Consider the following 26576-nt stretch of genomic DNA (forward strand, 5'->3'; position numbering starts at 1 on the left):
TATGCTTTCTCAACTATTTACAATCCTGAAACCCTTTGCTCACCATTATACAGTCACCACCTGCTATTTCATGGTCTGTGGTTTCTTATCAAAGCAACATGTACGTGTTATTATTAATTAATATGTGCCTCCTTGGTTTTTCTGAACTAAACCAAGTGAGTGGATATTCATCATGTCACTGTTTACGTAGGTCTTTTAGACACTTTCACCAGGACTCACTCAATCCACACCAAGAAATCCATTCCTTCAATAGCAAAAGCTCTTCAACTCCAACTGAATATTTTGCTGTATCTATGATCTCTGCATGCTTTTATTGACATTCTTAGTGTGCAGAAGGATAGACCCACTGTATTGCCAGAGACACAGATTATAACAACAGCACATGCCTTGCGAAACTAAAGTGCACAGTTGTGCTGCTGCTATAATGATATGGAAATGTGCAACCAAACCCTGCTCCTATGCAAAAAAAATACTCAGACCAGCAGATTTTAAAAGCAGATCAGGTTTTGGGAGGGAGGCCCTCTTCCTAAGATGGACACAATAAAGCTCTGGGTTGCTACAGCAGATATGGACATTATGGTATTTATCAGAAACTTGGTTTAAGAAATCAGTATCTGATAACTTGAGTGCAATTGAAGGTTACAATATCTATAGATCCAATCGTGCTGGTAAGGGAGATGGAATCATAACCTGTGTTAAGTCAAATTTTGTAGCTCTGTGCTGCAGTCCAGAAATAAAGCCAGAGACTCTGAATTGCTTTCTGTTTAATTGAATATATCCAAAGAGCTTCACTTCATTGTCTTGCTCCTATAAAGTTGTTTAGGATTTCTGGGAGAGCTCTAAGAAATAAATGCACAATGCAGACCAGGGCTTCCAAGTCAGATTACTTAAGATCCACCTAAAACAAACAAACAAACAAACAAACAAACAAACAAACAAAAACTTAATCCTTCTATATTTTGGAAACAGGTAAAATTATTTCAGTTTCAACTCTGGTCACCCTGACCACATACTCAAATAATTGATAAACAAATAATTTAAACTAAAATTAAGAGCGAAGACTATTGTTGAGCATTATATTTTGCATTTTATATCAACTGGGTCTGTTTTTAACACAAATTAAGCTTGAAGCTTTCATTCTATGAAACTTCTGTCCTTTATGGTTTTAAACCTATTTCTGGAGTGAAGATTTGAGAGCTATTGTTTCAAAAAAAGACCAGACACTTGGATTCCTATCTTTGCAGCTGATTTATTGCTGAGCCTATTGCTCACATTTCTAAATCTCAACCTCCAGACAAACTCCATTCTCAAATTCTGGAAGGAAGCCTATCTTCTCCCCTCAGTAAACACAAGGGGACCCTTCATATTTAAACAACGGTCACCCTATCTATCTGTACTAACTTTCTCTCTGGACTGACAATAATATCTTCAGTGAAACTCAGTCTGGCTTTATACCAAGTCATAGTACCATAACAGCAGCTATGTAATAAATAACTGGCTTTCAATGCTTTGGACTCAAAGAAGCACAGTGCTGGTCTAAGTGTTGATCTGTCCTTGGCACTTAATTCCATCAACCATGAGCTGCTGCTGACCAGACTAGATGACATTTGTATGGGTGGAAAGGCCAGAGAGTGGTTCAGGAACTACCTTGCAGATAGAACCGAGTGTGTGTGAACACAAGGTTTAGGCTCAGCAACAGCTTTATTGACAATTTAAAAAAAAAACAAACAAACATTAGGAAGGGCATGCTTACAGGTGAAGTGCATCTTTATGTAGTATCTTCCTACAAATACTTAAGCATCTGGGTGGATGATAGGCTCTCTTTTAGATTGCATACTAAGCACGTAGTGAAAAAACTGACAGCCAGGCTATATTTTGTTTTTCTTTTTTTTCTTTCTTTCTTTCTTTCTTTTTTTTTTTTTTTTTTTTTTTAGCAAAATAGGGCCTGCTTCATTTTAGCAGTGAGGGAAAGACTGGTACAGGCTTGTTCTTAATTTCTTCAGACTACAGAGCAGGGGTGTCGAATCCTGGTCCTCGAGGGCCGCAATCCTGCATGTTTTAGATGTTTCCCTCTTCCAACACACCTGATTCAAATGATCAGCTCATCATCAAGCTCTGCAGAAGCCTGATAATGATCCTGATCATTTGAATCAGGTGTGTTGGAAGAAGGAAACATCTAAAACATGCAGGATTGCGGCCCTCGAGGACCAGGATTCGACACCCCAACTATAGAGGGACTATCTAGATGCATGCTGCTGCCTCTACTCTTCACTGTTTAGACTTTCTACATTTCACAACCATATCAGTGTCAGGACACATCACTGTGTACTTTATAATGTGGTTTATTTTTTGGGTACGCTCCCTTCTTGATTATTTTTTTTGTCCATGACCAGAAGTAGTTATACATTTCACTTATTTAAATGGCTGTTGTACAGGGTACCCAGGATTTTCTCTGAACTTGATAAAGCAACATTCTCATGTTTTGACCCTGGTCCTGAAATAGCTTTCAGAATGCACTGTAGCTTTGAGAGTTTGTCTCCCCTGGACAGTTCAAACCTCTGATCAAAAGCTTTGTTCATGAAGAGGCAATACCAACTTCTGAACTTGATTTTGTGTTGTGTATCTTATTCTGTTGGTTGTTCTATGTTTCACTTTTGTCCTATGTCAGTTGTGTCATGTTTGATTTTATGATCTTTGTAAAGGTTTTACAGTGGCGCCTTCTTGGCTGGTCTCCCTTGAAAAATAGACTTTAATTTCAAAGGACTTCCTAAACAACTAAAGATTAAATAAATAAACGTACAAAACACACCCATTTGTTTACATATTCCAGCAGCATTTTTATTTCATTCACATCTGATGAGCTCATGCTTTATTACAATCACACGCCATTTCACTGTCCATTAAATTTAAATTTCTGCTTGTATCATGCTATTTGAGAATGTTTTTCAGCAGACTGACAGAATTTGTGTGCCAAGAAATTTGTCACAAACTATGGTACCTTCAGTGATTGCTCAGTACATCCTCACACATGTTAATAAAGAACCACTGATCTCCATCAACAGTCAGATGGCATAGTATCACACATGTAGAAGAAAAATATATTTTCTTACATATTTTGTCTGGCATTGCGGTTAGGTTGGTCACATTTACGCTTTTCTCAATGTGTTATCTGTTGCTGCTTTACAATGTAAACTTTGCAGCTTTGTCAAGCACTGTGTTATAGTTTCTTGCATGGATTGACACTAATCAAGTATGAGAACGTGGAGTAGATGTAAACCCCAGGATATGGGGTATGGTCCCATTATTGTATCAAATCAGCAGTTTTACACAATTTACTGTATGTGTGCAGACTGAATATACAAGATTAATCACTCTCAACAGAACAGAATTATCCAGGAAAGTAGCATTGCTGTGTGTTTTCTTTCTGAGCCCAGTGCCAGAATGTATGAATGGACAATGGGGCCAAGGATTCTACTAGAGAGCCAAACCAACAAACAGGTCAGATAGGCTACAGTAAAAATACAGACCCTGAAGCGAGCAACAAAATCCCACCAGCAAAGAGCTGCTAAAAAAAAATCATCTGCAAAGAATAGCAGAACATTTCTCCAAAACCGTACGACACACTAATATCTGTATCCAAGAGGTGCCAATCTATTTTTAATGATACATAAGATCAAGTAGCCTGCACTTTAAGTTAAAAAATAGTAATTGTAATTGTAGATGATACAAAGTAAACATCTAAGTCCAATCTAGGAATATGCTGTAATGTAGTTTGTTGTTGTGACAGTACGACATTACGTCCACTTACTATGGGGTAACATTGTATTTGTTGATTTACTTAAACAGACAGGAGCAAGTGCGACAAATCCTGGGTTTCTTGGTGTAAGCAGGCACAATAAAACCTAAAACCCCAATCAGAGATAATGGGTATCACAGAGTGGGTATCGGCTTTCTTTGTCAAATTTTAAAGGACTGCCACTGCAATAATAATTGCTGGTAGGAAACACTGGTGAAATTCTGGAGCCTGTTACAACCAGTTCTAATTCCAAACCCTGATTACCTCATCCGAGCAGATTAGCTTGCAGCATCAGTTGCCTTAATCTAGCCAGGTTAAAAAAAGAGCCACTTTTGTGACATTAGGAACTCTGGCTATAGGCTCAACATTATCAGTTAACCCATCATTCCATGCTTTGTAGTACACCCTTCAAGTTGTTTCAGGATAAACATGTTCTGGTACAGCAGACATGGGAGTGGAAGGTGTAGACTTTAAACATGTTACATTTTAAGTTTTGGGTCTATTTCACTTTGTGGGAAAAAATGAGAAATCTTTCACTTTTCAGCATTCACTATGGAAGTGATTTTATGTAAAATGTGGTTTTGTAAATTGTCTTTGTGGGTGTGAATGGTGGGTCAGTAAATGGTGCCATTAGGACGTGTCATAAATCCCACATTAATCTAGTTTAAATCTGAGGTTAAACTCTTTTTATCTATTTATCCCAAATTTCATGTAGGGTTTCACCTTTACAGAACATTTGGTAGCGTGATCCCTAAGAAGGTGACAGAGATTTCTGATGTTTTCATAGGATATGCAAATTAATAATTTTGTGCAAATGTACAAACATGACTCTTTGTGACAGTATCAGTTGTGTAATCTGATGAATGTCACCTCCAACACAGATGACAGAATAATATCCAGCATTAAACAAATATTAGCAAGCCTGAAATTCTATTTATGCAAAATGGCCAGTGGACAAATCACTTAAGATCAAACCTGCATTAAACCATTTCCAGGAAATAACTTTGATGATTAGAATTATATTAAAAATCAAAAAGCAGGTGCATTCACGATTTCAATATTTCTAAGAATTTAACACACACATGTGAAAACAGCTGACCATAATAAGCACAGTTGCATCAAGAGGAATGTAATAACAACATAATGCACAGCAGGAGAGGATGCTGGAACCGGCAGGTCCTCCCTCTCTTCCCGGTGGCTCTGTACACAAATTCCATGTGTCAATTTGTTCTTTCTAGTTTAAAAGTCATCTCTGGAAGAGTGTCTTGAGTTGAATATGGAAATAAAAGCATTGCTTTACAATGGAAGTTTAGTGGCTGGGCTATTCTCTCTTCTTTTTCGTCTTCTTTTTGTGTTCTAGGGAGCTGTTCCAGTAGTAAAGAACCTGCAAGGTGATGATGCCATTACAGGCAGATGATATGACGTAGGTGAGGGCCATCAGTGAGTCTCCAGTTTCCTGTAAGGAAACAGCATAGCTTTAAACAGACAGGACCTTTGAAGTTTTTACACGTTTTGAAGCCTTCCACATTTATGTAAAATATACTGAACCCATTTAAGGACTCATCTTAAAAATGATTCAATTCATTATTTTTTCCTCATAAATCTAAAAAAAATACTCAACAGTGACAAAGCAAAGTTATGTTTTGGGATTTTCTTGTGTAAATTTACTGAAGTACTGAAACTAATTTCCCATTTACACAGGTTTTCAGATCCTTTTTTACAACACAGCTGAGGTCTGGTGCATCCTACTTGTATGGGGGGACCTTGAAAAACTTTTTCAACTTGATATTGGAGTATATCTGGAGAGTTGAGTGAACCTAATTGAATTCACTGGACATATTAAAGAAAGGCACACACCTGACTACATAAAGTCACATAGATACCCTATGTGACTTTATATAATGTAACCAGGTGTGTGCCTTTCTTTAATATGTCCAGTGAATTCAATTAAGTTCACTCAACTCTCCAGATGTACTCCAATATCAAGCTGAAAAAGTTTTCCAAGGACCCCCCATACAAGTAGGATGCATCAGACAATAGAGAAAACTAAGCCATGAGGTCAAAAGAACTGTCAGCAGTCCAAAGAAACAGGTAAATATGGGGCGATCCTGACTGAAATCTGTTTTCAGAGTGCTCACGTTCTGAGGCTGGGACAACATTTACATTTTAACATAAAAAACAAGTTGAAGCATACTGCCAGGAAAGTGCAGGAGTGACTTCAGGAATATCTGTAAAAGTGCTGAAGTAGTCCCAGCCTTCACCCAACGTCACATCTCTGGTGAGTGCCGGAATATGGCCGTACACCAACACTATCCATACAATCTGGTTGAGCTTGAACGATTCTGCCAAGAACAATGCGAGAAACTTCCACAAGAAATGTGTGGCAAGCTTATAGGATCATTCCCAAAAAAACTTGAGGCTGTCATTGATCCCAAATGTGCTTACCAATTACTAACTGAAGGGTATAAATACTAATGTAAGAGGGATATTTAAGTCTTTTACTTCAAGTAAATTTACATTTACCAATTTTTGTTCACACACCGGTCTGAGCACCGCAGCCACTACCAGCAGCAGCCTGCTATGTGGAGTTTTTGGGGAACATCGTAAATTGTAGGGTCTATCAATAAGACAATGTTCAGCAAGTCATATGTTTTGCCTGTGACAAGGTGGAAGTGCAACCAAATGAGAAAGTTGGTTGCACTGGTAAAAAAAAAAAAGTTGGAGCCTGTGTGGACTTCCGTGTGGCATGAGCATTGTTTGGTAAATGCCTATGTATGCAGTGACGCATGGTGTGGCTCTAACTTGGCTCCTTGCCAATGGAGAGGCAGACAGGTTCCTAGGGGTGCCAGATTTGAACTAACTAAGCAGTGGCACTAGCATCAGCAACGAACTAGCGCTTGGTTCTTCTTGGTGGAAAAGGGTAAACAGAGAGACAGACAACAAAGCACATTCACCTTCCCCCCTCCAGACATTTCAGAATCACCAATTAACCTAAACATGTCTTTGGACTGTGGGAGGAAGCCAGAGAACCCAGAGAGAACCCACGCAGCCACAGGCAGAACATTCAAGTTTCATACAGAAAGACCCCAGGCCGAGATTTGAACCAAAGACCTTCGAGTTGTACTACAATGCTGCCCATTGTTAAAAATAAGTGTAACAAATAATTATCATCCTACGAATAATTATCATCATTCTGCCCCACTTGCTGCTGCAGAATAAGTTCTATGAAAACTATAGTGCATGAATGAACTGAGGGCAAAAACAAATATGCTATGTGTTTCAATGCACATGCAGTTGTTCTCTTACCTGTAGTGAGGTGAAGATACGAGCTAGGGATCCAGCAAACAACAAGAAAACAGAGATAGCAGATAGCTGCCCGGTGTGCCCATTACGGAAATTAGTGGCCGCCTGGATCAGCTGAAACAACCACATAGATTGTCAGTCTTTTGCTCCAGTCCACATTTGTTTACATATTGGTGACTTTGAATCATGGAAGGTCATTCTGCATTAGCAACTAGCAGTTCCTATTTGGACTGTAACTACAGAATCATACATAAGTATACTGCACTGACAGACTGAAAAAGAGCTTAACAACATCGCATTTTTTACCTGCCATCAAAAATGATTTCAAAAATACAAGTATTATATTATTATACACGGGTAAGATTTATGTTGTGTTTGCTTACCCTGCCAACGATGATGGCTGGCATGTTAGAGGCCTGCATACAGGTAACCACTGACATGGAAGTGACTGGAGAAAGTAGGACGACCAGCAGGCTAAAATACAGAGTCATAAACAGGAGACCTTGGAGGTAGGAAACAAACTGTTGTTAGAGCCATTGTTAAACCAACAAAAAAAATACCTTTGGATTGAATGTGGGTTTGAGATTTTGTTTTATTTCCCAATGGAAACATTCACATGGATTAGGATGGGTTAAACCCAGCAAAGCAATCCATTTATTATTTTTTTCACTTGGGTATACAGCATATGACAGTAAGTGTGTGTAAAAAAAAAAAGAAAAAGAAAAAGAAAAAGAAAACAAATACCATTTAAGCTGTCACTTTCCTTTCTTCCCCTTTCTCTGTCATTCTCTCTCTCAAACATACATTCAAGAACCCACATAATGCAGGTTGTCCTGTGCCCTGGCTTTCAATAAAAATAAAATGGAATGATAGAGTTAGAAATTATATAGTTGTCCAGCAACAAAGGTTGGGTCATTGATTAATGCATATTTATTGCAGGTTGGGTGGTGTGGATTGACTCTCATTAAAAGTAAAGTAGTTGTGGGTATAAAACCTGACCTGTGCATCACCAGTGTACAAAACTTTGTCTGTGTTGGCTGTGTTATCATTGGGACTAAATCCAAAATGCTCCCAAACAGGGACAGCAGAATTTTTCTCATTTATTAGTCCCAAATTGTAGTCCCCACCATTTGCAGTCGCCATTTCCCTGCTCAGCTGCCTGTTTGCAACTAGACACTGACCTCTGGTGGTGCCAGCTGTGTACTGCAGCACATCGATGCAGCATTTGTGTATTTGTTTGAGTGTCTCTATTTTTTAACAGTACTGAAAATCCTACCTTTAAGATTGCTAAATAAGACAATAAGATAAGATAATTCTTTATTGATTCCCACAGGAGAAATTCAGGGAATATGCAGGCATACTATAATACCCTGATAATGCCCATGCCTAAAATAAAAATAGTCGAAATATTGAAGGTAAAATAGCTTTTCGAAAGCAAAAACACTTGATCTTTTAGGTAATATCAACTGCATGCACAGTACACTTTACTTGAAGGGGAAATACTTTAATTTACGTTCATTTCAGATGACATTGTCATCTTGTCAAAATTCTTCGCTTACCAAACCAGTATTGGTAACTGTTGAGTGTGCATGAAGTTTTACCTTTACTGGTTCTTCCTCCGTAGTGTTGAATGAGGAAACCAATGGTGACTGTCTGCAACATGAGGAACAGAGCCTCACCCCAGGCACTAAGGCAATAATTAGCACGTTAGTCAAGATATGAAAGCAACAAAGGATTTACTCAACATACAATTCAATTATGCAAGTAGATATTGTAGATGCCAGAGGGCTCTAAGTACATTTAGACTTGGCAGAGATATGAATGTAGTCCAACCTGAAGGGAAACTTGTTGGCAATACTGTATGCCATTGTTCCCGTGATGGCCAACAGCTCCAACAGCACAGACTTGAAGCTCAGCCCCTCAGCGCTCTTTGCTCCCATCAGCTTTAATATCTGAGGAAGCTTCACTGTGAACAATTGGAAGTAGGCTGGATGTCAACATTGCAAGCACCAAAAACACTTAACATGTTCTATTAAAAACTAGTCAAATATCATCATTCTTTTCAGCAATAACCCTCATTACCTATAACTATGCAGTTATTCTTCCTTTGCTTTAATATTTTACATTTTATACTTTATATATCTATTTATCTTTCCTTTCACGTTATTTTATTTATTTTGTAGTTGTGTATTGCTGCCACAAAAGGATGCTACAACATTTCACTGCTGTAATACTGTCTTTTTAGCATTGCTTCTACAGTGACAATAAAGAACTATTCTATTATTCTTAAGCAACACTGTCATTTGCTTAACAACATAAACAACTGTTTAGAAAGTCTGTTATACACTTAAGGAATACATATGTATATGTATATGTACACACATGTATGCACATACACACAGAATCTCAAACAGCTCTAAGAAAAAGTTTTTCAGAATGGTTTGTCTTTAGTTCCATTGACTAAACCCAGACTAAAAACAGTTAACTACTAAGATTTGACTCGAATTAATGTACAGTTTACATTTTACCGAAGTCATGCATGCATATAAAACCAGTCATAAAGACAAGGTGAGGAAATAAGGTGTATTACCCATCACTGATCCAAGTATGATGCCCATCCCCAGGGCTTTGCTCAGTACAACCTTCAGACATGGCACTGATACAAAATATAAAAAACAAGATTAGTACACATGCACACAAAAAATCAGGTACCAGTTAGAAAATTGAAAGGCTAACATATGTACAGTTTCTTTTCTTTCTTTCTTTTCAAAATCAACCACTTCCCCTAACCAGTTTGCCAAATATTTTCTAAGTGCAACCCCTTCATTACTATATTCTCTATGCATGATATATTTATTCTTAGCTAAGGGAAAACGTTAGATGTGCAAACCTGCTGAGCTGTATGTTAGTAATCCCACTGAATAAACCCGTGCAGTTGGAGTAGGCAAGCTGTATGTTTTGTGTTGCCACCAAAATCTACATGCATTCAGTTGGGAAAGCACAGAACCTATAAACATGTATTTATGACTGGTCCTGAATTGCTGGCAAGTCCCTTTTATTGACTGGTATTGCAGCTACTAGAATACAAATAAAAAAACATACATATATTCGTCTATTGATATTAACATAGCCAATATTCAATCACTAACATTAAATTAACTTAGATTTGGCCAAAAACCTAAAGTGATTTGTGTCATTCATTATTATGGGACAGTGTCAGATATAACTGCACTTCTTGTGTATTCTTAATGAAGTTTAAAGTTTAGGGGTAATGTTCAACTGTCATGTTTGAAATTGCATCAGGCATTGAGAGAACGCTGCCCCTTTTTTATTGGACCGCACAGAGCCTGACGAAGTCAACTTGTGTTAACAAATAAAGTTGATAAGCGCTGTCGTGACACCCATTATCTCTGCTCTGGGTTTCAGGTTTTGTCGGAACAGCACAACGACAGCTGGGCCATTTAAGAATTCTAAGTAAACCTCTCTATTCACCCAAGTTATCTACAATCTAAATTACCATTGCAAAACCGTGCACAGCGAAGTAGTTTTGAAGGAAACCTGGGGAGGTGTTGCACAAATTAAAATTACTAACAGGAAGTTTGACCTGAGTTACCACAGACTCAATGAACAGACTACTTTTTGAAATATGGTGTACCTATGACTGAACCAATGCTATATTCAGTACGGGTTACAAACGGGGATGTTGCAAGAAATAAGTAGTTCAAATTAGGTTACGGCTTTGTCTGTACGCAGCTGTATTTAAAAAAGGTACCTTTTGAACTAATGCGAAGCTTTTAGAACTTGACGTTCACACAAATGGGTCAAAGGACAACCTAGATGCACCGGAATCCTAAGTATTTACTTTAGTTTTAAACATGATAGTGAAAACGCAGCTAGCTTGCTATCGTTATGACATGACACGCTAAAATAGTTTACTTATATTTTGTCGGCCAGTGGCCTACCGATAATAAACAAAAATAAGCCTCTCACCGTCCAAAAAGTTGAAATTCAGAAAGAATTCGTCGTAGCATGATTCTGGCATAAAATATGTCAATAAAAGTCCTTTGAAGGGGTCCATAAAAGATGACCCCTTAACCAAAACAGGCTTATCCGCCATTGTGAATATGAGCAGTAACGTAAGTATGCAGTGTAACACATATAGGCCCCCACCAGTTCACATGGCACGCCAAAGGTTCCGCTTGCTGAACACAGCGGTACGTGTTAGGATTGAATTTCAAAAAACCAAAAATTAAAAAAAATCATATTGGGGATATGTGACACTGCTGTTTTCATCAATCAGTCAACGTGATAACATTCTGTCATTCAGATATAGGTCACTTTTCTTTCATGTTTTTCCTAGACGAACTAAACAATATCGACAAAGGTGACAGAAAGCTGACGTACCTCCATATTTGCTATACACGCGATATTGGACAGTACATAAAGTGATTATGCGTAATAATGCACTCATAATGAAATTAATACATTAAACTGATAACATGTTTATCAAACTGTCTTCAGAAAAGCGATGTTTTAGGGTAGTTTGTGTTATCATAGCAACGTAACGTGTGTTTTTCGTCACTCGGTTAGCTGCTGCCATATTTTGCCAGGGTAACAGTGGCATCTCGGGTACACTCATTAAACCGGAAGAGAGGGATGGATGGTGACAGCAACCGGAGGTTGAAAGGGTTGTGTAATGGCTTTTTTTTTTTTTGTCCCCATCATTCCTTATAAGAAAAAACGGAAGATAACAGGTGACGAAAGAAATGGACAGGAAAACCGGAGGGATTCTGTGAGTGGAGCACAAACATTTTCACATTCAATGATGTCAGGCATACGCATGGTCACGAAGTTGACTTTACTGCTTAAATCATGTTGCCATTTAGAAATACTGCTGTTCTTACTCCTGCTTCATTACATTAAATAAATCACAGATTAGATTATTTTCTCCTGCATCATCCACTTTGTAAATTTCCTGGGTTTAAAATGCGTACGATGTGAGTAAATTGATGAGAAGTTGACCTAGTATCTGGAAATACCCTTTAGTACCCCTTGACAGCTTTACTTTAAAGATAATGTTTTGTCATCCTTTTCGTTAAAGTCTTGCTAATGACTCATGTTAAAATGTAAAAGCTTCATGCTTTTTGAATAAAGGCAATCAATAGGGAATCTGAATTTGTGTCAGTTTTCATTTCACTGTTCCCAATCTAAAATTTCATTTACAATCCAGTTTATGAAAACACAGCAAACTGTCATACACTTTAATCAGTACAGATAATATACACAGTATGTACATATACCAACACATAACCAACTTTGTAACCACTACTTGATACCTTCATAGATTAGGAAGTATTTACATTGTGAATAAGACCATGTGTTGATTTTTTATTCATATTTAAATTATGATACTCAATAAATTCAAGTAGACGTGCCTTGATACATACTACTGACTATGATCATGTTAAAAAGGTATGCACAAACACTTCACATGTGCATTATGTTCAAAGACTTTGAAGAATACTTTTTTTTAATACACTTGTCAGTTGGGTGCCATGGGCTTCGGGCACAATGTCAGTATCAAACACAAACTATACAAATAATACATTTCTGAGTCCACAAGACCTGTTGTCTACATGTGGGGATTATTAAAGATCAAAACCAATGGTTTCTTTATCCAAAGCTTCATGTTTGGTCATCAGCCTTCAGTGGAAGCAAATGCTAGACCATGGACGATTTGCTGTAATGTGCCCTGGTGGTCTAAAGTGCACACCACATCACAGACCTATTTTTACCTTCTCTCTCCCATATACCCTATCATTCTCTACCGTCAACTATCTAATAAAGTAAAAATGACATTAAAAAAAATCTTAAAAAAAAAAAAAAAAAAGCATTCACTGTGTCTGATCTCGTATTTACACTTAACAGTACATTTTGTTCAACCACTTAAAAATACATCTCAAAAACAGACGATGAGTATCGGCAGCACTGAATACGCACTATTCCTAAATAGAGCAACCCCCCTGTATTCTTAGCTTAGTCACCTTTATTAAACTATTCCAGGGCTCCAGACTGCAACCAAATGGTCACATATGCAACGTAATTTTTTAAGTGTGCGAGTTAAGCTTTCAAGTGGTCGCATCTGTGCAAGTGCATGATGATCATTAAGTTGTTTTGATGTCACTCTAGCCGGCCACATCACTACTGCATTAGCCATAGTAGTGAAAAGTAGTACTTCTATTTCTTCTGTCAGTCTGTCCCTGCCTGATGTGTAAAACAAGCTGTTTAGCTGTTGTGTTCTACAAATAAAACAGTTGGTAGCTAGTTATTGTAAAACCAAAATGAGCAAAGAGGAAGTGGCTGGTGGAGAGAGAGGAGTCTGCCTCAGACACACCTCATCAGAATCAGAACTTTATCAGAACACAATGATCAGACTGGTGGAGGAAAAAATGCTATTTAGTTGATTACAATGGCTTGTGTAGTAGTGGGGCTATAAAATGAAATGTATATTAATCACAACCATGATTTTAGCTTCCCACCAGTATATAAACATGATTGACTGCTGCATTTACAGTTAGAAATGCGCTCTGCTTGTAAAAAGCAGCGCACACCTACACGTGCAGTTATTTCTGCAGAAAACAGCACATTTGGATAAAATCCCTCAATCAGTCGTATTGGACAAATCGAACATTAAAAGACCCTATTATACTCTTGTCAAAGTAATTATTGCTCACACACCTGTCAGCAGCCAACAAGAAGCATCTACTGCAGCTTGCAATGCAATGCGATGCATTTAGGGGAACGTCGCTAAATTTAGTGTCTATCGGTAAGAAGACGTCAGCAAGTGAGGTGTTTAGGTGTGCCAAGATGGGAGGTGCGACCAACTGAGAAAGTTCACACCAGTGCTACCACTGAAAAGCAGTTAGTCTGGGGCCCTGTACTCCCATATGATCAGGGGGATGAGATCAGAAATGCACCTATCTTTAGGGACTACACCCATGAAAGAAAAGAGAAGGAAAAAACACACCATGACCAAGAGTTTTCTCTTCATTGTGATTGCTGGTGGTTTATACACATCTCTGTTGTGCCCTAGCAGACAGCTGCAGCATTTTCCCTTCTTCCCTGTTTCTTCAGTAGTTGAATGCGATTATGGACGTAAAACTTGATAGCCCTCCAGTCTCGCTGGTTGCTCACTAGCAGGGGGCAGAGTTCGAGGCAGCGCTCACAGTCTGCCTTCGCAGGGACACGCAGTTCGATGAGGTTTCTCTTTAGGTGGGTCTCTACTGCTACACGCTCAGCCTCTGACCAGGGACGCTTCAGCACACCACGTTTCCCTGTGGGGAGAGTAACAAACCGGTAAAATGGAAGCAAAATGCATAGAATCAGATTATTGAGAACGCCTGTCAAGTCATGCTGCTAGTTACCTGATTTTGGAGGAACAGATCTTCTTTTATGGACATTCGCTAAAGATGGGCCAACTGTGGGTGAAGGAATGGGTGCTCTCCTCTTCCGTGGAGGTCGGCCTGGTCCTTTCTTTTTTGCCATCACCTCTTTCTTTTCCTTAACATCCTCTTTCTGTTCTTCTGCCTCTGAATCTTCTGAAAAGGAATCTGCTGAGTTGCCAGACATCACTGTACAACAGAAACAAAACAGAGACTAGTCCCAGATCAAATGGCTTACAATATAAGACTACATTCTTTCAGGATAGCAGTGGTCTGTTACAGGAGAACAGCGGCTGGGAACTCTATACTGTTGTATTTTAACCTCCAAAATCAAAAGATTTTCTGGCAAATTTATTATGACAATGCTTTAACTAAAAAAAATATAGAATTTTCATAGTTTAAATCAAGGGTATGAAACAGAATATAGCATGGTGGTGTCAAAATTGGCCAAAAATGAAATTTTGAACATGTTTTATGTTGAGTTTTTGTTATTCTAAATTTTGACACAAGACCTTTCATTCACCATTGGACAAAGCTCTCTTGACTGGGATTCTGTGTTTGGGGATTTTGTTTGTTTGTTTGTTTGTTTGTTTGTTTGTTTTAATCGTCTAAAGTAACTTCAGTGGTGGGAAATTTATTTCCATTATTAAAAATAACAACACAGATTATGCTGCGACTTCCAATACAAAAAGGTACAAAGAAGCAAAAATCCATGCATGAAATACCGACTGATGAGCCCAAAAGGGCTCACTATGTTCAGCTGGAGACAAAAAGCAATCGTTTGATTCCTTACCGTCCAACTCAAGGCAGATGTGCTGCAGACTCATCCCTCTGAAAAGCACACCCTCCCTCTCTCCATAGAGAACAACACGGCCTACACGGCCCATCAGTGCTGGATCTCGTATGATAGTGGAGCAGTTCTGGGTCACATGGTACTCTCGCTCTAGAAAGTCCTCCAGCCGTTTGATAGCGCCACTCTGGCCCTCCCCCTCCTCTAGTAACAGCAGCTGGGTAAGGATGGCTACCTGTCGCCGCACTCGTGTTGCTGTCAGTGCACCTGGGTTTTTGGCCCCACTGGCCCGGGCCAGGTTTCTCAGGAGGTCGGTGCCCCGGAGAGGGGTGGCAGGAGAGTGGTAGGGCCGGGAGAAGATGTAGGGGCTCTCGGGGTCCACACCCACATTGGGGCTGGTTCGAAGAAGCAGGTCCAGGCAGGACTCACAGTGAGGTGGGAGAATAAGCGGCTGGATGCGACCACGCTTGCCCAAGACACCAGCCCGCGGGAGATGACAGAGGACCTGACGCTCAAAGGAAGACAGGAGGGTTTCCATGCCAGACGGGGAACTGGTGCTGGAGTTGGTCTGGGGTGTGATTCGGTTGCGGTAATCCTGGACAGTGAGCTTGGCCACCTCACATTCTCGATGTCGATTGTAGAGGATGAGCAGGGAGAGGCTGGAGTGGCAGAGTAAGCGCCAGGCTTCAGCAGAGTGAGGAGAACGGGTTAAAGAAAGGAAAGAGGAGTGCTGTTGGTGACGAAGATGGAGGACCAAACAAGAAAGGGAAGAGAGTAGTGGAAACATGTGATGTCTGTGAGTGCTAGAAACAGAAGAAAGAGAAAAATTACCTTTAAAATCACAGTGAACTAACCAACCTTAAATCCAACTGGTCACCTATAAAGATATAATTGTTAATAAGACGATAAAATGCATCAGACAAAGCAGAGCAAAGAAAGACAATATTTCAACCTCACCTTACAATCTCTCCATTCTTTTCTTCTGGAGCATCCTCTTCACCTTCTCCACTTAGCTCGAGTTCTTCATCTGGATCTACGTCTGGCTCTGGTGTAGGAGGTGGAACCAGGTCTTCTTGATTTCTTAAGTTGTCCACCTCTACCTTTTGCAACTCTTCCTGTTTTTCTTTTTTCATCCTGCGACCCCTTCTGGGAGTAGGTGGGGAAGGTGGTGATGGACTCTTTACCTGGGACACCATAGAGGGCGCATGGAATTTTCTGGTGGGCGCTGGTAAGCTAGGCCCCTTCTTGGCAGCTGCAGACTGAGCTGAAGCCGTAGGTGAAAGTGAAAGGGAGAAAGAGACGCTGCCTGTGCTGGAGCGAGTAGCTGGGGATTCCCTCTCCCTGGGGAAGAGAGAGGGTGGATTTGGGTTTGAGACAGAGGGCTGAGGAACAGCAAAGGAATGACTGTGAGTAGCAGAGGTGGAGGATGACGAGGGGTGGGGTTGTGAGGCACTGCCATTTGAAGAGTTGTGAAGGTGTGACAGCTCCATGGCTGTTCTGACCTCTGGCTGGTTGGCGTGATGTTTCTCCAGGTGGCGTGCCAGGGAACGAAAGTGGCGGCCACAGTACGGGCAGTGCTGCCGTCGGCTTACTGTGGTACCACTGGAGCTGCCAATGTTTATATTAATGTTATTGTTTATGTTAGTGGTTGGGGGTGCCAGGGCACTCACTGGAGGCTGAGGCTGGGATCTAGTTGGGGGTGCAACAGGTGCTGGGCGGGAGAAGGAGGAGCAGGGGCGTCCTGGTCCTCTGGAGGAGGTGGGTGCGCCCCTCTTCTTTGAATTGACCGCTGGGGGCATCTTGCGCTTCTTGCGGCGGCGAAGCATTCTTCCCCGTATCTCCTCAATTTCCTCTTCTTCATCATCGTCGTCATCATCATCATCTTCTTCCTCTTCATCCTCCTCTCGATCTGAATCACTTGGTTCAGAGTGTGTGAGCGGTGAGGACGAGGGTGATAATGACCAGGAGGGAGTCAAGTAATCAGAGACAGAGAGGGACAACGGGTGGGGGCCAGCCTCCTCCTCCTGGTTAGACATAGATTTTAAAATAAAACCAAACAAGTTAGGTCAAAGTATTTCTGTATAGACAGGATCTACTTTTCTATGACAACTGAAATTCAAGGATAAGGTTAGCCACTTTTTCCTTTTCTTGTTGTCAATTGTTTTAAGGAGTCTCTCAATTCTTTATGATCTCTCTATCATGTCCATGGTAATCAGCCCAGAGTCCATTGTTCCATTTGAGGACATATTATAGCAGGAAAGTATATGGTAATTGTTGCTTGAACTATGCATGAATGTAGTTGACTGTCACCTCAGAGCAATGATGGTTTATGGCACAGACGAATAATAATGCATCCCTAACCTCTTTATCAAATTTACCATCAGCTTAGTGGCTCACCATTGCATTCTCGCCCCAGTCCGTCAGGCTGTAGTCCACTGTGATCTCCTCCCCTTTGGCAATATCTCGGATTGCTATGACAACCAACCGCACCTGGGTCCCACAATGGACTTCTCGAATTCGGCAGTTCGGCGGCGGATGAAATAGCACCGGTCCTCTAACACCACTTGCCCCCTCTTCCCCCAACTCTGGCACACTGGAAAACATAAATTGGTATTAACAATACCTATCCTTCCATTATCTATACACCGCTCAATCCTCTGTAGGATTGTGAAGGGAGGGTGGAGAAGCCTATCCCAGCTGGCTTAGGGTGAGGCAGCGTACACTCTGGACAGGTTGTCAGTCTATCACAGGGCTACACAAAGAGACAAACAAGCACACTATCATTCACACTTACGGATGTTTAGAACCGCCTATTAACCTCAGTATGTTTTTGGGCTGTGGGAGGAAGCCAGATCACCCAGTAGGAACCCACACAGGCACAGGGAGAACATGCAGACTCTACACAGAAAGATCCCAGAAGCCAGGACCTTCTAGCTGTGAGGCGACAGTGCTCATCACCACAATGACACATGACTCTCCTAAACAAAAAAGCATCTGGGCAAAGATGTAGGAGGGATTCTTCTTACCAGAGCTGAGTTGGATCAGGCAGGTAGTAGGGACTGCCAGGTGGTGGGAGGCGGTCTTCGGCACCCTCTGGGTACTGGCCATTACCTGGAAGAGAATGAGCTGTTTATATCTAGCACTTCCTTACTACTTTATCACCAACAAAAGGCCTTATGTTTGAAAGACAGAAGATGAACATGGTACACTTGTTTTTTAAAAGCACCAGAGTGGAATAAATATACCAGAGGGGTGCACTACAGAGCAAGATTAATGGGCAAGCCATGTATGTTGAGCCTAAAGCCAGAGTTTTCAGTGTCACAGAAGTAGCTCTCTTTGAATCTGGCTAAATCACCATGGTAGCTTATGCTGCACAGATAACCTGCTCTGAAGGAATTAATGATCAGACAAGGATTTAAATTGTCTGTATGAAGCACCATCAACTTTTCAACTGTTCTTTTACTGACAATTCTCTATGAGCGATACAAATTCTTAGTATAGGAAATACAATATATTTGTAATCCTGTTGAGCAGTAATTTAGTTAGTAATGGTAACTAAATTTGTTAGGAATGCCATGCAGTAGCGCAAACTGTATGCACCAAGTTGACATGAAAACCTCCATGAATTTAGTTGGTAACGCAGAAAATGCATAAACACATTTTTATGCTTGGTCCTAATTTGCTAATAGAACACAGATCAGAAAATTGATTAGTCTATTTGTATTTGTTAAAGAAAACCTCTCCTCACTAACATTAATTTCATTTTGATTTAGCTAAAAGCTGAAGGGATTTCCACATATTACTCATCTTAGCACACAGTTCATTTTGTTCAGATAAAGAGCAAAATGACATGTTAAATGCACACAAAGCCTAGTGAATAAAACCTAGGTCAACAAAGAAAGTTGATAACCATGACTGGGGTTTTGGGTTTTTGTCTAGCCAGCTTACACACAGAAAGCTTTGCATTGCAATCTGGTACATCGCTCTGGTAGCAAAATGTGTTTGTGTGTGTTTCTACATATACCAGGGCTGTAGCTGTGCTCTGACATGCTCTCCTCCTCCTCATCTTCTGTTACATATGCTCGGTCACACACCTTCACAGGTGTCCCCTTCCTTTTTCTCCCACACACGCGGCTGTAAAAACAAATCACATCTTCATCAAGCACAATGATACAATTGGGCAAAGCAATGCTTAGGAACTTTCTGTAAATAACTGGAGGGAGGCCAATGAGCCGAGCATGTATTATACCTGCTGCAAAGTAAAAATCACTTGGACGACTCATCCACAACCAAAAAGTAGTAACTTTTTTCTGAGCATGGTGGCAGCAGTTATTAGTCTCCCTGTTGTTCTTCCAATTTTGTGTCTTTGACTTGACAAGCAAGCAATATAAAGACCTTTTCAAAGTTTTGAAGCCATATTGATGGTTTTGCTAAATGTTATGCTAAGTGTTATGTAACTGGACTTGTGTTTTGTTTTAAAGCCGCAACCATGAACTGATTAATAGATTAACTGTCAACTAATAAATTCATAGCCCACTATTTTGAAATGTCAATAACAGTTTAAAAAAAAAAAAAAAAAGGGATATGAATATTTTCTCGTTTCTTTCATTCTCTGTGATAATAAACTAAATATCACTGAGTTGTGAACCAAACAAGACATTTTATGATGTCACCTTAACCTCTGAGAAACACTGATTAACATTTTTCACCATAGTCTGACATTGCATAATTATTGCTATATAACTTGACTGTAGAAGTTACTGAAGCATAATATTACTGCTAGTTTCTTATCCAATCAATTTACCTGGCAAACCAGGGGTAAATAAGTCTCTGATTTGCTAGTAGGAAATGAAACAGCAGGCATGTGGTGATCAAGAACCAAAGAACGTGATTGACAAATGCTAATATACTGTAAACACGCAGTGTGGAGGCTTTGATTGCAGTTTAGGGGTATTACTTTGATCATATGGTCCCACTTCTGTACTTTATTACGTCAGACTGTAAACGCAGCTACAAAATAGTCATAGCACAACATGTATCCCTAATTCACTGAGCCCGGTGATAGTCAACTGTTTTGGAATGCATTTCGGTCGTGGTCAGCAACTTTGTTTACTCAACGCCAAATAAGCCACGCATCATGATCTATACCAGCTAAGCCAAGCCAAGAACTGATAAATATTATCGACATTGCTGAATTCATTGTCCATGTATCTGCAGTCTAAGAAATCTGACATGTGGCAAGGACTATCGCCAAGAGCGATAACTGACGGAGCGGATGATACCTCTTGGCTGCATGCTAACATTTGATGCTAAACCATGGTTAGCCTGTTAGCTTCCAGCAGCTAGCGCTCATGCTTCTATCCCGTGAAACAAGCAAAAATAAAGGGCTCCAAATAAATACAAAACGAGTCGGAGAGAGGAAGAAGCAACCTCAGAGGCACAAAAACTGCAACCCACGAACAAACAAAAACATATTTATCTTCTCTGTTTTCTACAAAATAGCACAGGAATCATGCACGCGAATAAAGGCTTAGAATTACACGGACGCGGGGTTCTTGCATTTTCTTCACAAATTCCCAGCGAAAACAAGCGCTCGCGGCGACGAACTGGAGTCCCACTTCACTCACTCACCCCCGTGGCGGCGGCGGTTTGCTCCCATCCCCGTCGCTGTCGAGGGTCGGTGGCTCCCGGTAGTCAAAAGGCGACCGTACATTCTCCGCCATTAGGACTGCCTTCCCTACCTCTCGCGCTCCGGTATCGCACAACACGCATGTGCACAGCATCCTTTGGGGTTCTTTTGGTAAAATGGGGTGCACACCTCTAGAACATAAAGACTTATCAGGGTACCGTAATGGCATGAGAACTTTTATTTATATTTACAGATGGAAAAAGCAGCGATGTGGCGTTTCAGGGCGTGTGACTTCTCATACATCCACTTGGAGGCGCAATTAAATCTATGCTCTCAAATCTCAAATCATCGTCAAATAAAACTGTTGAGTAGACTATTTGTTGTTATGCCCATGACTGTTGACAGTACTTTAAGTTGGACTGCAACCAACGATTTAATTGTCAACTAATTTTAACTTTCTCGAATAATTTAGTAGTTGTTTGGTCTTTAAAATGTCAAAATTGGTAAAATAAATAAACAGAAAATGTAAGAGCCCCTTTGAAATCAGGGAATTTGGTTCCTTCTGAAAAATTACTCAGAATGAAAAGCAGTTGATTATTTATTTATTAGCTGACAACTGATCAATGTATGGGTGCAGCCCGACTTTAAAACTGCAATCAACAGAGGTCTAACAAGAAGGTAGCTGAGTATAACTGACCCATATCAATCAAATAAGTTACATAACTTACATTACTTTCTATGTGTGTGATGGCAAAAGGTAGGTTTACAGTTGTATTCATTTTTCTACATATTGAGATTTACTGATCACAAGACAAGACAAGAGTAACAATTTATGAACAGCTGAATGTCTCCCTTTGGTCAGATGTTGCATTTACATGTTACACTCTCGGCCAGCTTGGAGGCCACTTTTGAAAAATGACAGAACGCTAGGGGGCAGTTAATAAACAAACACTAATATTTATCTGAAAAAAATGCTCCTCTGTCCCCTCACCCATCTGCCACTTGCTGTAGCTCAAACCCACCAGCTCATCTGTGATTACTCCAACATTTGAAAACAACTCTATACTCCACCATGGCAAGTTGCAGTATTTGAGTAATTCAGCATTACATGTTAGAAGAATGGGTTGCATGGTGTCTTGGTGGTTGAACCCGTTGCCTCACAGCTAGAGGATCATGCCCCAGTTGGGACACCTGGGATCCTTCTTCGTGGAGTTTGCATGTTCTCCCTGTGTAGTGTGGTTTCTCTCTGGGTTCTCCGGCTTCCTCCTGCAGCCCAAAAACATGCCGAGATTAATTGGTTATTCTATATTTTCCGTAGGTGTGAATGTGCAGCATATACTCTACTTTTGTCCTAAGTCAGCTAGGATAGACTCCAAGATGATTCTCAGTGGAGGGGTTCATCTTCTTTGAAATTCTTTCAAAATTAACTGAGTAATGAGGAAGGAACATTACTGAGCATTTACTATATAAACAACCAAAAAATAAAAAATAAAAATCCCAGTATGAATCAGTTAATTTTTATTGTGAATTATAAAATGGCTGGTGGAACATCATTAACAGCAAACAGTTACTGAGACACCAATTTGCCTGTACGCTATGCTCACAGTTTTTACCAAATGACCAAGGTCTTTATATGCCAATCAACAATTAAACCTAAAACCATAGTCTGAGATAATGGGATTATGACGTTGATTGTCAACTTCCTTTGTTAACCCTGACCTTCTTCAGATTCTATGCACATTCAGATAAGAGGGGAGCCTTTAACATGTCATGTGACTCTTCTTCCACACAAGATTGTGTGCTGCCTACTTCAGTTAAGAGGAACAGGTTGTTGTAATGGAGAGATGCTGGTAGAAAACTGTAAATTGTATAAGTTGACATATTTATTTTATCACTCAGTGCTCTTTCAATGCTAGCTCCACATTTATTTAATTTCAATTCAACTTAATTTATATAGCACAAATTCACAACTTATGTCATCTCACTACGCTTCACATAGTAAGGTACAGACCTTAACAATAAAAAGTTACCTTTGGATTCCCTATGAGCAAGCGGTCGGCAATGGTGGGAAGGAACTAAACCCTGAAAGAATACAGATATATTGTATTCACTCAGCTGAGAAATCTGTACTGTTCATAGAGAATTTTCAGAGAAAGAATTGGTGAAAGGGAGACTCTGAATGTAACGTAATCTGTATATATGTTGCCTTGGTGATCTTGTCAAGTTAGAAACAAGTGACACCATGAAGGCACCAAAAACTCTAGCTTTAAGCCCACCATATCTCGTTAACCCATTATTCTCACTTTGTAGTACTCTTCCCAGGCCCTACCTAATGGTGAGGAAGCCATAACTGCAATGGCCACTGAGTCATAAAAACTGCATGTGTGAAATCACCAGTCAAATGGTGACTTTGTGGCAAAAAAAGGCATGTGCAGTTTCATAACACCAGTGCAACAACATGATTTGCTGAATGTTTCCCAGTTTGGCTAAAGTCTGCAAATAGCTTTTTGGGAGGAGGGATGTGACATGTGGCATTACAAATTCTCCCACAGATTTCTATTAAGGATTCCTGAAGGAGCGAGTATTTCCCTATCATCTCTCGAATTACTTAGTCGAAAGTGCACTAGCCCAGTCCCATTACTTTAACAGACCACAGTATGTGAGGTTTCATGTCTGTGTGTCTGATGAGATGTTCTGCAGCACGGGAGCTCCAGAGGGGACATTAGTGCTTACCTCTCTTTTTCACCTTGTGCACGTCAGACTTCACACATAACCATGCAGCTGTTACCTCAGAAGTTCTCTGATGATACAGCCATAGCTGGATTTATGTTAGAGAGGAATGAACAGGAGTACAGGAAAGTCATCAAGGACTTTGTCGACTGGTGTGAGCTGAATTATCTCCACTTAAACACCGTGGTCATTGACTTCCACAGTAAATTGTCCCAGATTGCACTGGGGAACATCCAGGGATTGCACATCAAGGTGGTGGCAGAGTAGCATTCACCTCAACGATGAACTGGACTGTACACATAACACATTCTGTGTAAGAGGGACAAAGTCTTAGGTCCTTTGGAATGTGCATAACACTGTTAAAGACATTTATGCAGTGGTCTGCTGAAAAAGTAGGAGACTCAACAAACTGATCAGGTGGTCAGTTTGTTGTCCTGGACTGCCCTTTAGAGTCCATTGAGGGGATGGGTGAGAGGAGGAGGGTAGCCAAGTTGACATCCATCATGGACAACACCACTCACACCCTGCACAAGACTGTGGAGGCCTAAAGCAGCTCCTTTAGCAATAGGCTACTGCAACTACAATAAAAGAAAGAACACTACTGCAGAATATGGTAACTGTTTCCATGCAACAACATCATCTAACACAGTTGTTTCTCTTTGTATCTCTTTCAGTGCAACAATATCATTCAACAGGTTGGCATGGTAGTGAGGTGGTCAGCACTGCACCTCACAGCAAGAAAGTCTGGAGTTCAAATCTCGCCCTGGGGTCTCTCTGTGTGGAGTCTGCACGTTCTCCCTGTGCATGCGTGGGTTCTCATTGGGGGCCTCGGCTTCCTCCCAGTCAGAAGTCATGCTGAGGTTAACTGGTGATTCTAAATCGTCCATAGGTGTGAGTGGGCTTGTGTGTTTGTCTCTCTATGTTACCCTGGGATAGACTGGATATCAAGGGTGCACCTTGCCTTCGCCCTAAGTCAGCTGAGATAGGCTCCAGCCCCCTTGCGACCCTATGTAGGATAAAGCAGTGTATAGATAATGGATGGAACACATTTTTTTTTCACTTTATTGCTCTTCCAGTGTAATAACATCATTTCATACTCCCCCCCCTATACAACAAGATGTACCACTGTTTCTCTCTAAAGCTCTTCAAGTACAAAAACAACAATTCTTCTCTCTATAACATTAACTTAAATGTAGCACTGTTATTGAAAAGTTCTACACACTGTGTCCTACAACTGGGTACATTATCCATGAGGTCATATTGTACATGCTTATATGTATAACCACCATGTCATAGCTGTACATATCCATATTTATATCCAATATGTAATTTCTGTATGTGTAAATTGCGTACAGTCCTTATTTTGTCCTTACTGTTCTTAAGTACGTCTTGGGTTTTAAATTTTTTGTTTCATTTATGTCTAGCTGCTCATGTGAATTTAAAGATTGTCTCATCCTAACATGGTGTCTATTTTCTATGTATGCATCAAATTATACAACTCCTTTCAATAAATGTCATAGATCATTATGAGAACATTAGGGACCTTTAAAATAAAGAGTTACAAAACAAAAAAGTTGATTCTGCAATGATCACTTTTAAACATACAGCACTGGAAGACAGAACATCAAACAGAGAAAGTAAATCAATTTCAAGAAAACACAAGGGTTAAGATTGGGCTTTAATGTTCAATACACATCAGGTTATTCATCACAGACATAACAGAAAGCATGGTATTTACAGGTTCACCATACCTGCAAGTTGCAGCTCATTCAGTCAGTGGGTGTATGCTGCATTAAGCATGCAATTGTTTAATACCTTTGGCCACACACTTTTACAGCCCTACTGTAAAATATCTGTAGTGGTTGTCAAACTATTTTCTGGCTTCCCAGGATGAGCATGACTGAAAAAGCTTGACAACCACTGGTCCAATAGTGTAGCAGGACATTCAAGTAAAACATCAGGAGAGAACTTGGTGACCAGAGCAGCAAAACATGACACTTCATCATCACAGACTGTGTCAAACCATAAACAAAACAAGCATTCAGTTTGTACATGACAGTATGAAAAGCAATTTAGAATTATTTAAGTTAGATATGTTAATAAAATTGAAAGTATATTACAAGAAACCTATAAAAATTACTACGCATTCAGCTGCACATCAGTCACAGTACATGAGTCGTGTGTTTTTGGCTATTTTCTAGCATTTTGTAGTGTTTTCAGTGTTATGAACAACAGAGAATAAGTCATCAAAGATAAATCCACTTAAATAAAATAAATTACTCATGAAATATAAAAATGACATTTTCAAACAGTAAAACTTAGTCACTGCACAAAGCAAACCAACCTTTATACAAGTCAAAAGCTTGCGTTCACATTTGTGTCAAAGGAAACAGCAACTGTGGCAAACTAGAGGTCATTTTAGCACATGCTGTGGAAATACCAATATCTAAGAAAAGCTGGCTTGGTTAGTTGTGATGTTAGTTAGGCAGTGCATTTTTAAACCTAAAGTGTTCACAGGGTATATTCCTTTATATATACTTAGTTTGGAATAGGGTAAAAGGGAAAGCTGGCTGTTAGTGTTGAATTAGGTAAAATTTTAGATGATAAGGTATTAGACAAAGGAATTTAGATCTCTTCTTTTCCTTCTCTCTCTCTGTGTAAGACATGGAGAGTCTGCGTAGCAAGGTCAGCCCAGTGGATTAGCTCCAGGAGCACTCGGTAGGTCCACATTTTCAGAGCAAATAGTCCTCCAACGCCATCAATTTCCTATATAGAACAGAGCAAGTTAGAAAATGCCTCTCATCATACACAGACCACACAAAGGTGTATTGAGTGGGCTATAATAAAAATAACAACCAGGTCAGTAACAATTTGGCTGAATGAATA

The 26576-nt window shown here is 40.0% G+C and overlaps 2 protein-coding genes across 3 annotated transcripts; both read right to left on the minus strand.

The window, feature by feature from the left end:
* Positions 1 to 2812: 2812 nt before the first annotated feature.
* mpdu1b (mannose-P-dolichol utilization defect 1b) lies at positions 2813 to 11236 on the minus strand. The gene is made up of 7 exons (XM_008292920.1): positions 11090 to 11236; positions 9690 to 9755; positions 8933 to 9065; positions 8701 to 8786; positions 7483 to 7601; positions 7103 to 7213; positions 2813 to 5252 (listed from the first exon to the last, which is right to left on the minus strand). The coding sequence occupies exons 1-7, from the start codon at positions 11214 to 11216 to the stop codon at positions 5118 to 5120; spliced, it is 777 nt and encodes a 258-aa protein (XP_008291142.1). The 5' UTR covers positions 11217 to 11236; the 3' UTR covers positions 2813 to 5117.
* A 1108-nt stretch (positions 11237 to 12344) lies between these two features.
* Positions 12345 to 21068, minus strand: LOC103365481 (uncharacterized). 2 transcript variants are annotated; one of them, XM_008292922.1, is made up of 8 exons: positions 20963 to 21068; positions 19356 to 19465; positions 18358 to 18442; positions 17729 to 17924; positions 16289 to 17355; positions 15335 to 16134; positions 14524 to 14730; positions 12345 to 14433 (listed from the first exon to the last, which is right to left on the minus strand). In XM_008292922.1, the coding sequence occupies exons 1-8, from the start codon at positions 21052 to 21054 to the stop codon at positions 14189 to 14191; spliced, it is 2802 nt and encodes a 933-aa protein (XP_008291144.1). In that variant the 5' UTR covers positions 21055 to 21068; the 3' UTR covers positions 12345 to 14188. The 2 variants fall into 2 exon arrangements, with proteins under 2 accessions (XP_008291144.1, XP_008291145.1); XM_008292923.1 differs by lacking the exon at positions 20963 to 21068 and adding an exon at positions 20878 to 20958.
* Between the last annotated feature and the right edge of the window lie 5508 nt (positions 21069 to 26576).

The sequence above is a fragment of the Stegastes partitus genome, unplaced genomic scaffold, assembly GCF_000690725.1.
Source record: "Stegastes partitus isolate 25-593 unplaced genomic scaffold, Stegastes_partitus-1.0.2 Scaffold844, whole genome shotgun sequence".
Taxonomy (NCBI): Eukaryota; Metazoa; Chordata; class Actinopteri; family Pomacentridae; genus Stegastes; species Stegastes partitus.